At 41.8% G+C, this 15136-nt stretch overlaps 1 protein-coding gene and 1 long non-coding RNA gene across 2 annotated transcripts; both read right to left on the reverse strand.

Moving 5' to 3' along the window:
* Positions 1 to 1300: 1300 nt before the first annotated feature.
* On the reverse strand, positions 1301 to 7571 carry LOC112257412 (C3a anaphylatoxin chemotactic receptor). The gene is made up of 2 exons (XM_024430945.2): positions 7433 to 7571; positions 1301 to 3589 (listed from the first exon to the last, which is right to left on the reverse strand). The coding sequence occupies exons 1-2, from the start codon at positions 7435 to 7437 to the stop codon at positions 2500 to 2502; spliced, it is 1095 nt and encodes a 364-aa protein (XP_024286713.2). The 5' UTR covers positions 7438 to 7571; the 3' UTR covers positions 1301 to 2499.
* LOC121847139 lies at positions 1301 to 15123 on the reverse strand. Its single transcript, XR_006084032.1, has 2 exons — positions 14716 to 15123; positions 1301 to 1552 (listed from the first exon to the last, which is right to left on the reverse strand). It is a non-coding gene; the product is annotated as an uncharacterized LOC121847139 (long non-coding RNA).
* Positions 15124 to 15136: the final 13 nt, after the last annotated feature.

Consider the following 15136-nt stretch of genomic DNA (forward strand, 5'->3'; position numbering starts at 1 on the left):
GTTTAATTCTTCTCAAAAGTTCTGTACAGCTGTAATTCAGACAACCCAACATTTATCCCATCACAGATATATATATATATATCCCACTTAAGACACTCCTTCTCTCCAATCCTTACATCTTATGGTTCCACAGGAAGAGGGTAGTAAACCTATATTACTCCCTTCAGGGGATCTGACCTCACCTCCTGACCTCAACCCCTCCTTCACCTAGTCCACAGATGTCCATCTGCCTCCCCTATAGCAATCCTTTGATCTCCTCCCATCCACCCAGCACATTCCACAGCCACTCTGTCTTTCTACAGATCTCACTCCTTAAATATACTATGCGTCTGATCTATCATGTCTTCAAAATGTCAAATCCAACAGAGTGTATGGTGTTGTTGACCAGCTGGTGATACAATAGGACAGGTGAGAGAAGATCATTGCATGTAAATACATCTTGGCTGCCTGTGTAGAGAGTGAATTCAAAACATTTCAGAGAATATACAGTATCTGATTCTGTGGACATATTTTTTATGTGTTTTTTTAAAGTTTCAAGTATAGGATAATGCCCAGATTTTTTTTAAACTCTTGTCTGCTTAGATTTTTTTTCTGTGGATGAGTATGTCTGGGTAAGCCTGTCCGTTTAGTTTTGTGGAGAAGTACATGCTTTTTTAAAATCAAAGCACTTGAGATGAAGATGGATAGCTTGGAGTGGATGTTGTGGCTAACAGTGTCAAAGGCTTTTCTGAGGTGGAGAACTACACCTACAACACTTTGTTTGTCCAGCTTGGCCTTGATCATCTTTAGGAGATAGCAATATACATTTTCTGTAGAGTCTGTAGAGTGACCTAAACTGCATGGGGTGAAGGGGAAAACTATCCACATTCAAGTGGGCTGTTAGCTGTTCCATAACCACTTTCTCTGCAACCTTGGAGATGACAGGGAGGATACTGATTGGTCTGTAGTTGCTCACATCATATTGGTCTGGTGATTTATATATTGGTGTTACAATAGATGATTTCGATGCCGTAGGAAATGTGTTTTTCCTTATTGAAAGGTTCATTATTTGGGTGTATCAGGATTTCTTTGTACTGTTTTAGAAGTGTGCTTTGAAAGACCACAATGTCAATGGATTTAAGGTGTTTTTTCCTCCATTGACGTGCGCGGTATGCCATGTAAAGGATTAATGCTGTTTTCTTCCTTTCAGTTAGATGTAATGAAAAAATGACTGAATAAGAATAAACATTATCTCTGGTATACAGCATGCGACTCTTTCTGAAGTATGACATCATACATTATCAATGACCAAGGACACAGCTACTGATCAAAATATAATTGATTTATTTGATAAAATATGCAACAGATGGATGGTGTAACATTTAAGTGTAATTATTGTCCACATCAATACACTACAGCATTGGCCAATGATAGTCATACAGGACATAGAAGGCAGATTCCAAGTTTAAACACAGAAAGATAATTACTGGAACGGACATTCCCTTAAGTGTACTTTCACATTGTTGTGGTCTGAGGGGATTTGTCCATTCTAGTCATCCTATTTATATAGCTCCTACATCCATTAGGAGGATTGTAACACAGGGAAGATAAAAAGGGAACTCAGGGTGAAATATAAGTTTCAGTTTCCCAGCAGAGGATCAGCTAATAGTTCACTTCCTCCTGTCCCAATTAAACTCCATCCCACCCAATGAAAGTCATCACATACACATAACAGGAGATAGCTCTGAGTAGGCCTGTCAGCAAAAGGGTATTCTGATTGTTCTGACACATGAAAATGAACATTTCAATATATTTAGTTCCACGGACAACTACACTGGCAGCATATGGGGTTAGTCAAGTTTAATTATGGTGCGTCTCGAAGCTCTTAACCACATTGTGGTGCTTATCTAGAGACTTTTTATTTAACCTTTGACTAGGTAAGTCAGTTAAGAACAAATTCTTATTTACAATGACAGCCTACCCCGGCAAACCCAGACGATGCTGGGCCAATTGCGCCCTATGAGACTCCCAATCATGGCCAGATCTGACACAGCCTAGATTCGAACCAGGGTCTGTAGTGACACCTCTTGCACAGATGCAGTGCCTTAGATCACTGCACCATTCGCGAGACCAACTACACCAACCAGCCCCAGTTGATATTATTGGTTGGTTTTTTAAATGATAGATGCAGTGCTACATGAAGGTGTAAGATGGGTGGGTGACTAAAACTTTTTTCATTTGGTATGTCTTCAGAGTAATCTACAGTAGTGGTACTTCCTTCCTCCACACCCCATTATAACTACACTGATAAGAAACACATAAGTGTAATAGATGAGTTTATAGGACAAACTTCAAACAAAAACCCAACAGCTTTACACAAAACCATACATGTAACATTTCAAATCAGGCATGGACTGAACTTTAAAACCTATTTTGTTACTGTCAAAGTCTAATTTCTTAATTGCTTATAAAATGTTTTATATATCAGATTACTCATTTTAGGTCTGAGACATTTCTGACTCAGACCTGAGCCTCAGACGAGTTGGTGGCCCGTGAGAGCTGTGACTGTCCCTTGGAGTACACAGAGGAACGCAGAGTCACATCCTCGCTGAAGACCTTCTCAAATATTTTACGTAGAGAAACCCTGACCCTCTCCTTGAAGTCCTGACCCATGAACACATACAGGACAGGGTTGAGACAGCTGTTGATGTAAGCCAGAGAGATGGCCAGGGGGTCTAGAGCCCTGGCCATGACCTGGGAGGCTTCCTTGCCATACTCGATCACCAGTCCAATGACATGATAAGGCAGCCAACACACAAAGAACGCCGTCACCACAACCAAAATTATCTGGAAGGCCCTCTGGGATTTAAAGCGGCCGCTGCTCACCCTCCTACCGATCAGCAAGTAGCAGACAGCGATGACCAGTAGGGGGATGAGGAAGCCGAGTATAAGCCTGGTGACGTGGGTGGCTTTGATAGCCGACTGGTTGCCCTCAGTTTTGTCTTGTAGGTGGTTATAGATGCACAGTGTTATGTTCATATCATCATGGACTACTATTTCTCTGTAGATCATAGAGGGGAGGCTGAGGAGCAGGGCCAGGACCCAGACCAGACCACAGAGCAGCCAGGCCAGGGTGATGCTCCGGTGGTTCTGGGCCCAGACAGGCAGGATGACCAGGGCAAAGCGGTCCAGGCTGATGAGAACCAGTGTGAAAACACTGGCGAACATGTTGAGTACGACCATGGACGGAAGAATCTTACACATAGCCTCTCCATAAGGCCAGTGAGAGTTCAGTATGATGTCAGCTATGGATAAGGGTATGGAGACACAGCAGAGAAGGTCTGCTGCAGCCAGGTTTACAAACCAGACAGTGTTGACTGTCCTCTTCATCTTCACTCCAGCTATCCAGATGACAAAGGCATTGCCTGGGATACCGAGGACACAGGCAATGCTGCAGAGAACTATGGACACCACCCATATGGATCGATGCCCTTGTTCTGACAGAGAGGTTTCATATAACGGGTCATAATACAAGTCAAACTCCCCATAACCTTCTGTGACATAATTCTTTAAGAAATTCCCATAATGCTCTGAGAACTCCATGTTGTCCCTATGGAGAAATTGACACAGAATGTCACTCATTCTGACTTAATCATTAAAACACAATCTATGTTCTAATGTAATGTTTCATGGCATTGAGGATTGTCATTGACGTCAAATAACCATTCATGTTTGATGGAAACTGTCTATATGGCATGTGTAACTACATCCTGGTATCAGAGCATTTCGTATTATTCTATAAGTAAATCTGAAAAATCCATTTATGTTACAAATTAATTTATGAATGTCCAGCATCCATTTTATAGATGTTCCAACTACAATTTGCATTATATGTTACGAATTTGCAAAACATGTTATGTTACGAATTTGCTAAATGTACAATATGTTACAAATTTGCAAAGTATGACATGTTACGAATTCTAGCTAGGTGGCTAACTTTAGCTGGCTCGCCAACGTTAGTTAGGGGTCAGGGTTAAGTTTAGGACTTAGGTTAAAGGTTTAAGGTTAGGCTTAAGGGAAGGATTAGCTAAAACGGTTTTAACACATTTTTCGCCCGCTTTGATGATAAAAACAGTACCACCGACGTGGCCCTCTCCGAAGGACATAGTGCTCTCGTTCTCTGTGGCCAACGTGAGTAAGACATTTAAGCGTGTTAACACCTCGCAAGGCTACCGGCCGAGACGGCATCCCTAGCAGTGTCCTCAGAGCATGCAGACCAGGTGGCTAGTGTGTTTACAGACATATTCAATCTCTCCCTATCCCAGTCTGTTGTCCCCACTTACTTCAAGATGTCCACCATTGTTCCTGTACGCAAAAAAGCAAAGGTAACTGAACTAAATTACTATCGCCCCATAGCACTCACATCTGTCATCATGAAGTGCTTTGAAAGGCTAGCTAAGGATCATATCACATCTCCTCTACCCTACCTGACACCCTAGAAGACCCACTTCAATTTTCTTACCGCCCCAATACATCCACAGACGATACAGTCACCATTACACTCCACACTGCCCTATCCCATCTGGACAAGAGGAATACCTACGTAATAATGAAATTCATTGACTATAGCTCAGCCTTCAACACCATAGTACGCTCCAAACTCATCATTAAGCTTGGGGCCATGGGTCTGAATCCCGTCCTGTGCAACTGGGTCCCGGACTTCCTGACAGGCCGCCCCCTCAGGTGGTGAAGGTAGAAAACAACACCTCCACTTCCCAGATCCTTAACACTGGGGCCCCACAAGGGTGTGTGCTCAGCCCCCTCCTGTACAGCCACACAAGCTCAGAGAACGGGAGCGCCGAGTGCTCAAGCGCATAAAGATAATCTGTCCTCGGTTACAACACTTACTACAGAGTTCCAAACTGCCTCAAGAAGCAAATTCAGCACAAGAACTGTTCATCGGGAGCTTCATGAAAGCCAAAGATCACCATGCCACATGTCGGATGAAGTGGTGTAAAGCTCACCACCATTGAACTGTGGAGTAGTGGAAACGCGTTCTCTGGAGTGATGAATCACACTTCACCATATGGCATTCTGACAGACAAATCTGGCATAGGCAGATGCCAGGAGAATGCTACCCTGCCCCAATGCATAGTGCCAACTATAAAGTTGGGTGGTGAAGTAATAATGGTCTGGGGCTGTTTGTCATGGTTCAGGCTAGCCCCTTAATTCAACTGAAGGGAAATCTTAATGCTACAGCATACAATGTCATCCTGGATGATTCTGGGCTTCCAACTTCATGGCAACAGTTTGGGCAAGGCCCTTTCCTGTTACAGCATGACAATGCCCCAGAGCACAAAGCAAAGTCCATACAGAAATGGTTTGTTGAGATCGGTGTGGAAAAACTTGACTGGCCTGCACAGCGCCCTGACCTCAACCACATCGAACACCTTTGGGACTAATTGGAACACTGACTGCAAGCCAGGCCTAATCACCCCAACATCAGTGCACACCCTCACTAATGCTCATGACTGAATGGAAGCAAGTCCCTGCAGCAACGTTCCAACATCTAGTGAATAGCCTTCCCAGAAGAGCGGAGGCTGTTATAGCAGCAAACGGGTGGACCAACTCCAAATTAATGCCCATGATTTTGGAATGAGATGTTCGACGAGCAGGAGTCCACATACTTTTGGACATGTAGCAGTGATTCATATGTTAATGTAAAGAATATTTGCTGGTCTGTGGTGTGTGAATGTGGAGCAACCAGAAGCTGCACTTGACACATGAAATTGCTTATTAAGGGGCTAGCCTGAACCATGACAAACAGCCCCAGACCATTATTACTTCACCACCCAACTTTACAGTTGGCACTATGCATTGGGGCAGGGTAGCATTCTCCTGACTTTCCACCTCCTGCTATAATGTGGATAAAGAGATCCTTGTCTAACAGAACATAGAGGGTTCTTTAATGGAATCCTCTCAAACATAATCCAGGTAGAATCAGGATTTCCCCAGTTTAGCTGGGGAAACAACATGCCACTGATTGAGTAATGTCAGAGTGTCTATGTATGCGGATGACGCAACACTATACACGTCAGCTACAACAGCGACTGAATGACTGCAACACTTAAAGAGCTGCAGTTAGTTTCAGAGTTGGCGGCAAGGAATAAGTTAGCCCAAAGTATTTCTAAAACTAAAAGCATTGTATTTGGGACAAAACATTTACTAAACCTCAACTAAATATTGTAATAAATCATGTGGAAATTGAGCAAGTTGAGATGACTAAACTGCTTGGAGTAACCCTAGATTGTAAACTGTCATGGTCAAAACATATTGATACAGAAGTAGCTAAGATGGGGAGAAGTCTGGTGCCACAAAAAAAGGACTTAGGAAAATTGCAATTGGCTCAGAACATGTCAGCACGGCTGGCCTTTGGATGTACACAGAGCTAATATTAATAATAAGCATGTCAATATCATCTGGCTCAAAGTGGAGGAGGTATTGACATGTTGAATGAACCGAGCGGTCTGACTAAACTACTGGCTCACAGCTTGGACACCCATGCATACCCAACAAGACATGCCACAAGAGGTCTCTTCACAGTCCCCAAGTCCAGAACAGACTGGACTGGAGGCGCAGAGTACTACATAGAGCCATGATTACATGTAACTCCATTCCACATCAAGTAACTGATGCAAGCAGTACATTTAGATTTAAAAAACAGATTAAAAAAACAACTTGTGAAGCAACACAAACATAGGCACAGACATTACCAAACACACACGATAACATGTACTATGCACTCCACACACACACACACACGGATTTAGTACTGTAGATATGTGGTAGTGGTGGAGTAGGGGCATGAGGACACACAGTGTGTTGTGAAATCTGTGAATGTATTGTAATGTTTTAAACATTTTATAAACTGCCTTAATTTTGCTGGACCCAAGGATTTACATACAGAATAATACGAAATGCTCTGAGCCTAGGCTGGTGACTAAATGGGGATACATAATGAATACAAATGTAGTGTAGCAAGTAGTTGAAAAGTTGCTAACTAGCTAAAATGATCAAGCTGTTCGTGTTATACGCCCGCCCATCCACCCTACTTTTGATTTTGCCTTAAGTAACCATCTGTCTTATGCCACCATACCAAACGTACCATATCATTCTAAATAAGGTGTCTCGGATTTACGTACAGAATAATACGAAATGTACTGAGACTAGGCTGGTGACTACAATGTAGTCAGAATGTTGTTTGTTAGTTTGCATAATTAGTAACTGAAGAGTAAATTTCTTCTCACAACGCCACAAAGCTGCTGGAAAAGGCATTTACAATTTACTGCTAAGCTATTGTCTATCACAGTATCTTTCATCCACAAGTAAATAACTTACAGGTACTACACAAAAGTTCACCTACAATTCTACTGAAAATACAAATCAAACTTACCCCATCTTTGAGCTTTCCTTTCTAAATGTTGTTTTCAGTTTTTAACCACAAGAGAGAACTGAGGCAAACCCACAGGAAACTACATCAGCAGCTGTTGATACCATCTATCCAACAACATCCGATATATACAGTAGGCAAATCCTTGCTTAAGCAATTCCCCCCAATTATAACCACAGATTCATCTCTTGCACATTATTGGAATAGACTCTGCTGTCATCAAATGAAAGCTGAAATGATGGCTAGGCGTAGACTTATGGACCTACAGTACATCCAAAGCATTTGACACAGTTGATTATTAAATATTACTTTCTAAATTGCATTAAGGTTTTCATGATTACACATATAATTAGTTATATAATTATGTTTATGATAGAGAGCAATTTGTTCATGCAAACAGGTACGCATCTACCAGGGCCAAGATATCCTGTGGAGTGCCACAGGGTTTGGTAATTGGAATTTTGTTTTTCCTAATCTATATCAAGGTCCGTGCTGCTGTGTTCCGTACTTCCCATTCTCTTTGCTGATGATACCAATTTGATTTTATTACACTAATTAATGAAGACAAATGTTCTGAATGGTTCCAGGTAAACAAATTATTTTTTAAATGTCAAAAAAAAAAATCTAACTTTATTGTATTCACAAGTAAGGATAAGAAATATTGTAAAAATATATATATATAAAAAAGTGCCAGAATCTTAAATCGGTGGGAATGAAATGAAACAAGTCACATTCACTAGATTCCTCTGAGTTCGAAATAATGAAAAGCTATCCTGGAAAGATCATATTCAATAATTTGTCTGTAGCAAAGTGAAGAAATCTTTTGGTATCATCAGAAAGATTACTGGTTTGGTTAATCAAGCTTGCTTGCTCTATACTATAGTTTAATTTAGCCATATCTCAATTACTGTAACATTGTCTGGGCCAGTACATACGCCTCTTACCTACACAAATTACTCATCATACATTTGCAAGACTAGTCACCTCTATTTGCCCGGTTCCATCTGCACCTTAGTTTAAGAAACTCAATATCTTGTCTATTTATGACATTAATGTATGCCAAATATGCATTTTTCATCTACAAATACTTGTACTTCCCAGGTACATCCTCTTTCCATTGATCATCCTTGAAATGTTTCTACAACTTGGAGTCCACCTGTGGTAAATTCAGTTGATTAGACATGATTTAGAAAGGCACACACCTGTCTATATAAGGTCCCACAGGTGACAGTGCATGTCAGAGCAAAAACCAAGCCATGAGGTCGAAGGAATTGTACTCAGAGCTCCGAGACATGATTGTGTTGAGGCACAGATATGGGGAAGGGTACCAAAAAAGGTTTTCAAAATTGAAGGTTCCTAAAAACACAGTGGCTTCCTTCATTCTTAAATGGAAGAGGTTTGGAACCACCAAGACACTTCTTAAAGCTGGCCGCCCGACCAAACTAAACAATCGAGGAAGAAGGGCTTTGGTCAGGGAGGTGAGCTCCAGAGTTCCTCTGTGGAGATGGTCGTCCTTCTGGAAGGTTCTCCCATCTCTGTAGCACTCCACCAATCAGGCCTTTATGGTAGTGGCAAAACGGAAGCCACTCCTCAATAAAAGACACATAACAGCCTGCTTGGAGTTTTCCACTCAGACCAGAAACAAGATTCTCTGGTCTGATGAAACCAAGATTGAACTCCTTGGCCTGAATGCCAAGCGTCACATCTGGAAGAAACCTAGCACCATCACTACGGTGAAGCATGGTGGTGGCAGCATCATGCTGTGGGGATGTTTTTCAGCGGCAGGGACTGGGAAACTAGTCAGGTTCGAGGCAAAGATGAACGGAGCAAAGTACAGAGAGAAACTGGGGCGAAGGTTCACCTTCCAACAGGACAACGACCCTAAGCACACAGCCAAAACATCACAGGAGTGTCTTCGGGAGAAGTCTCTGAATGTCCTTGAGTGGCACTGCCAGAGCCCGGACTTGAACCTGATCAAATATCTCTGGAGAGATCTGAAAATAGCTGTGCAGCGTAGTTCCCCATCCAACCTGAAAGGAGCTTGAGCGGATCTGCAGAGAAGAATGAGAAACTCCACAAATACACGTGTGCCAAGCTTGTAGTGTCATGTCAAAGAAAACTCGAGGCTGTAATCGCTGCCAAAGATGCTTCAACAAAGTACAGAGTAAAGGGTCTGAACACTTAGGTAAAAGTTGTACTTAAAAAAAAAAAAACATTTGCAAAAATGTCTAACAACCTGTTTTTGCATTGTCATTCAGTGTTTGTGTGTTCATTGATGAGGGTGAAGAAAAAAAATAGAATAAGGCTGTAAAGTCAAGGGGTCTGAATACTTTCCGAATGCACCGTATCCCCAAAATATGTCTTTTTACAATTACATGTGACTGATGGCATAAACATCACAAGTAGGCCTATACAAAATGACATCACATAAATGAATCTTCTTTCATTCTTTCTGCCACTGTACCAGTTCCTTGCGAAATACTTCCTTCCTTAGTATTGTTACTGTGCAAAACCAACAAACAGCAACATGGGGGACTTTGTGTGGCTACTTCCTCTTTTTCTTGCTTTTCCTGCTGCCCTCCCCTTGCTGGGAGCCAGAGTCTGCCACCGAGCCGGGTCTTCAGTTTGGGGATCATCTCAGCACAGTAGATCATCACGTATTTACCTTCAGGGACATTCAGACAGGATAATAAAGCTGTAGTACTAAAGTGTGTTTTACACAACTGTGTTGCATCCACAAACTGGAATGTGTAACATGTAGGCGGGCATTGTCAGAGAAGGACCGTAGTGCAGAACTTTCAAACATGGATCCATGAGGTCGAAGGAATTGTCCGCAGAGTTCCGAGACAGGATTGCGTTGAGGCACAGATATGGGGAAGGGTACCAAAGGAACCTTCAATTTTGAAGACATTTTAAAAACACAGTGGCTTCCTTCATTCTTAAATGGAAGAGGTTTGGAACCACCAAGACTCTTCCTAAAGCTGGCCGCCCGACCAAACTAAGCAATCGAGTTAGAAGGGCTTTGGTCAGGGAGGTGAGCTCCAGAGTTCTTCTGTGGAGATGGTTGTCCTTCTGGAAGGTTCTCCCATCTCTGTTGCACTCCACCAATCAGGCCTTTATGGTAGTGGCAAAACGGAAGCCACTCCTCAGTAAAAGGCACATGACAGCCCACTTGGGGTTTTAGAAACAAGATTCTCTGACCTGATGAAACCAAGATTGAACTCCTTGGCCTGAATGCCAAGCGTCACATCTGGAGGAAACCTTGCACCATCACTACGGTGAAGCATGGTGGTGCCAGCATCATGCTGTGCGGATGTTTTTCAGCGGCAGGGACTGGGATACTAGTCAGATTTGAGGCAAAGATGAATGGAGCAAAGTATAGAGAGATCCTTGATGAAAACCTTAGAAATCGAAATCTCCAAATATGTTACCTCTTGCTTTGCTGGTTGTGCTTTCTCATACGATGCTTCATGACCTGTTCTGCCAAATTGTCTACCAATGTGGTGCAGTCTCAGATAAGAGTTTCTTCGTCTTTTGACGCTAATAACAATCATCCACGTATTAAACCAACACAGAACCTACAATTGATACCCTTTTAACGATTGTTTCAATGCAAAATGATAAGGCTTTTCTGAGGTGGAGAACTGCACCTACAACACCTTGTTTGTCCAGCTTGGCTTTGATCATCTTTAGGAGATAGCAACATACATTTTCTGTAGACTCTGTAGAGTGACCTACACTGCATGGGGTGAAGGAGAAAACTACCAACATTCAAGTGGGCTGTTAGCTGTTCCATAACCACTTTCTCTGCAACCTTGGAGATGACAGGGAGGATACTGATTGGTCTGTAGTTGCTCACGTCATATTGGTCTGGTGATTTATATATTGGTGTTACAATAGATGATTTCGATGCCGTAGGAAATGTGTTTTTCCTTATTGAAAGGTTCATTATTTGGGTGTATCAGGATTTCTTTGTACTGTTTTAGAAGTGTGCTTTGAAAGACCACAATGTCAATGGATTTAAGGTGTTTTTTCCTCCATTGACGTGCGCGGTATGCCATGTAAAGGGTTAGTGCTGTTTTCTTCCTTTCAGTTAGATGTAATGAAAAAATGACTGAATAAGAATAAACATTATCTCTGGTATACAGCATGCGACTCTTTCTGAAGTATGACATCATACATTATCAATGACCAAGGACACAGCTACTGATCAAAATATAATTGATTTATTTGATAAAATATGCAACAGATGGATGGTGTAACATTTAAGTGTAATTATTGTCCACATCAATACACTACAGCATTGGCCAATGATAGTCATACAGGACATAGAAGGCAGATTCCAAGTTTAAACACAGAAAGATAATTACTGGAACGGACATTCCCTTAAGTGTACTTTCACATTGTTGTGGTCTGAGGGGATTTGTCCATTCTAGTCATCCTATTTATATACAGTGGGGAGAATAAGTATTTGATACACTGCCGATTTTGCAGGTTTTCCTACTTACAAAGCATGTAGAGGTCTGTAATTTTTATCATAGGTACACTTCACCTGTGAGAGACGGAATCTAAAACAAAAATCCAGAAAATCACATTTTATGATTTTTAAGTAATTAATTTGCATTTTATTGCATGACATAAGTATTTGATCACCTACCAACCAGTAAGAATTCCGGCTCTCACAGACCTGTTAATTTTTCTTTAAGAAACCCACCTGTTCTCCACTCATTACCTGTATAAACTGCACCTGTTTGAACTCGTTACCTGTATAAGACACCTGTCCACACACTCAATCAAACAGACTCCAACCTCTCCACAATGGCCAAGACCATAGAGCTGTGTAAGGACATCAGGGATACAATTGTAGACCTGCACAAGGCTGGGATGGGCTACAGGACAATAGGCAAGCAGCTTGGTGAGAAGGCAACAACTGTTGGCGCAATTATTAGAAAATGGAAGAAGTTCAAGATGACGGTCTGGGGCTCCAAATCTATTCTCTTTTGATCAGAAGCCGTCTCCTTCGTCATTGATAACTTAAGAGTAACATGAGGATACTAATTGTCATTTTTTTCATCACATCTAACTTAAAGCAAGGACGAATGCAAAGTAGTATTGTTTAAAGATGGTTACCGTGAGGTAGTCAGGTGAAGGTGATCAGTTTGGCATTCCCTCTCCTTGCTATAATATGCCTCTTAATAAATGGGAAAGAACTCGACTAACGTTTTTAAAAACATATTTTATTTCACCTTTATTTAACCAGGTAGGCAAGTTGAGAACAAGTTCTCATTTACAATTGCGACCTGGCCAAGATAAAGCAAAGCAGTTCGACACATACAACGACACAGAGTTACACATGGAGTAAAACAAACATACAGTCAATAATACAGTATAAACAAGTCTATATACGATGTGAGCAAATTTTTTATTTTTTTTAACCTTTATTTTACTGGGCAAGTCAGTTAAGAACAAATTCTTATTTTCAATGACGGCCTAGGAACAGTGGGTTAACTGCCTATTCAAGGGCAGAACGACAGATTTTGTACCTTGTCAGCTCAGGGATTTGAACTTGCAACCTTTCGGTTACTAGTCCAATGCTCTAACCACTAGGCTACACTGCCGTCCCCCCAAATGAGGTGAGATAAGGGAAGTAAAGGCAGAAAAAGGCCATGGTGGCAAAGTAAATACAATATAGCAAGTAAAACACTGGAATGGTAGATTTGCAGTGGAAGAATGTACAAAGTAGAAATAAAAATAATGGGGTGCAAAGGAGCAAAAAAAATAAAAATAATAATAATAATAAATAAATAAATAAATAAAATAAATACAGTAGGGAAAGTTGTTAGTTGTTTGGGCTAAATTATAGGTGGGCTATGTACAGGTGCAGTAATCTGTGAGCTGCTCTGACAGTTGGTGCTTAAAGCTAGTGAGGGAGATAAGTGTTTCCAGTTTCAGAGATTTTTGTAGTTCGTTCCAGTCATTGGCAGCAGAGAACTGGAAGGAGAGGCGGCCAAAGAAAGAATTGGTTTTGGGGGTGACCAGAGAGATATACCTGCTGGAGCGCGTGCTACAGGTGGGTGATGCTATGGTGACCAGCGAGCTGAGATAAGGGGGGACTTTACCTAGCAGGGTCTTGTAGATGACATGGAGCCAGTGGGTTTGGCGACGGGTATGAAGCGAGGGCCGGCCAACGAGAGCGTACAGGTCGCAATGGTGGGTAGTATATGGGGCTTTGGTGACAAAACGGATTGCACTGTGATAGACTGCATCCAATTTGTTGAGTAGGGTATTGGAGGCTATTTTGTAAATGACATCGCCGAAGTCGAGGATTGGTAGGATGGTCAGTTTTACAAGGATATGTTTGGCAGCATGAGTGAAGGATGCTTTGTTGCGAAATAGGAAGCCAATTCTAGATTTAACTTTGGATTGGAGATGTTTGATGTGATCTGGAAGGAGAGTTTACAGTCTAACCAGACACCTAGGTATTTGTAGTTGTCCACGTATTCTAAGTCTGGCCGTCCAGAGTGGTGATGTTGGACAGGCGGGCAGGTGCAGGCAGCGATCGGTTGAAGAGCATGCATTTAGTTTTACTTGTATTGCAATTGGAGGCCACGTAAGGAGAGTTGTATGGCATTGAAGCTTGCCTGGAGGGTTGTTAACACAGTGTCCAAAGAAGGGCCAGAAGTATACAGAATGGTGTCGTCTGCGTAGAGGTGGATCAGAGACTCACCAGCAGCAAGAGCGACATCATTGATGTATACAGAGAAGAGAGTCGGTCCAAAAATTGAACCCTGTGGCACCCCCATAGAGACTGCCAGAGGTCCGGACAACTCTATCAGAGAAGTAGTTGGTGAACCAGGCGAGGCAATCATTTGAGAAACCAAGGCTGTCGAGTCTGCCGATGAGGATGTGGTGATTGACAGAGTCGAAAGCCTTGGCCAGATCAATGAATACGGTTGCACAGTAATGTTTCTGTATGGAGGAGTGGGCCAAAATCCCTTCTGCAGTGTGTGCACACCTGGTCAAGAACTACAGGAAACGTATGATCTCTGTAATTGCAAACAAAGGATTCTGTACCAAATAATAAGTTGAAATATTAAATACTTATGTCATGCAATAAAATGCAAATGAATTACTTAAAAATTACTTTAAAAGATTTTTGTTTTAGATTCCGTCTCTCACAGTTGAAGTGTACCTATGATAAAATTACAGACCTCTACATGCTTTGTAATTAGGAAAACCTGCAAAATCAGCAGTATATCAAATACTTATTCTCCTTACTGTAGCACCTACATCCATTAGGAGGATTGTAACACAGGGAAGATAAAAAGGGAACTCAGGGTGAAATATAAGTTTCAGTTTCCCAGCAGAGGATCAGCTAATAGTTCACTTCCTCCTGTCCCAATTAAACTCCATCCCACCCAATGAAAGTCATCACATACACATAACAGGAGATAGCTCTGAGTAGGCCTGTCAGCAAAAGGGTATTCTGATTGTTCTGACACATGAAAATGAACATTTCAATCTATTCGGTTCCACGGACAACTACACTGGCAGCATATGGGGTTAGTCAAGTTTAATTATGGTGCTTCTCGAAGCTCTTAACCACATTGTGGTGCTTATCTAGAGACTTTTTATTTAACCTTTGACTAGGTAAGTCAGTTAAGAACAAATTCTTATTTACAATGACAGCCTACCCCGGCCAAACCC

Source organism: Oncorhynchus tshawytscha, linkage group LG09 (genome assembly GCF_018296145.1).
Source record: "Oncorhynchus tshawytscha isolate Ot180627B linkage group LG09, Otsh_v2.0, whole genome shotgun sequence".
NCBI classification, from domain to species: Eukaryota; Metazoa; Chordata; class Actinopteri; order Salmoniformes; family Salmonidae; genus Oncorhynchus; species Oncorhynchus tshawytscha.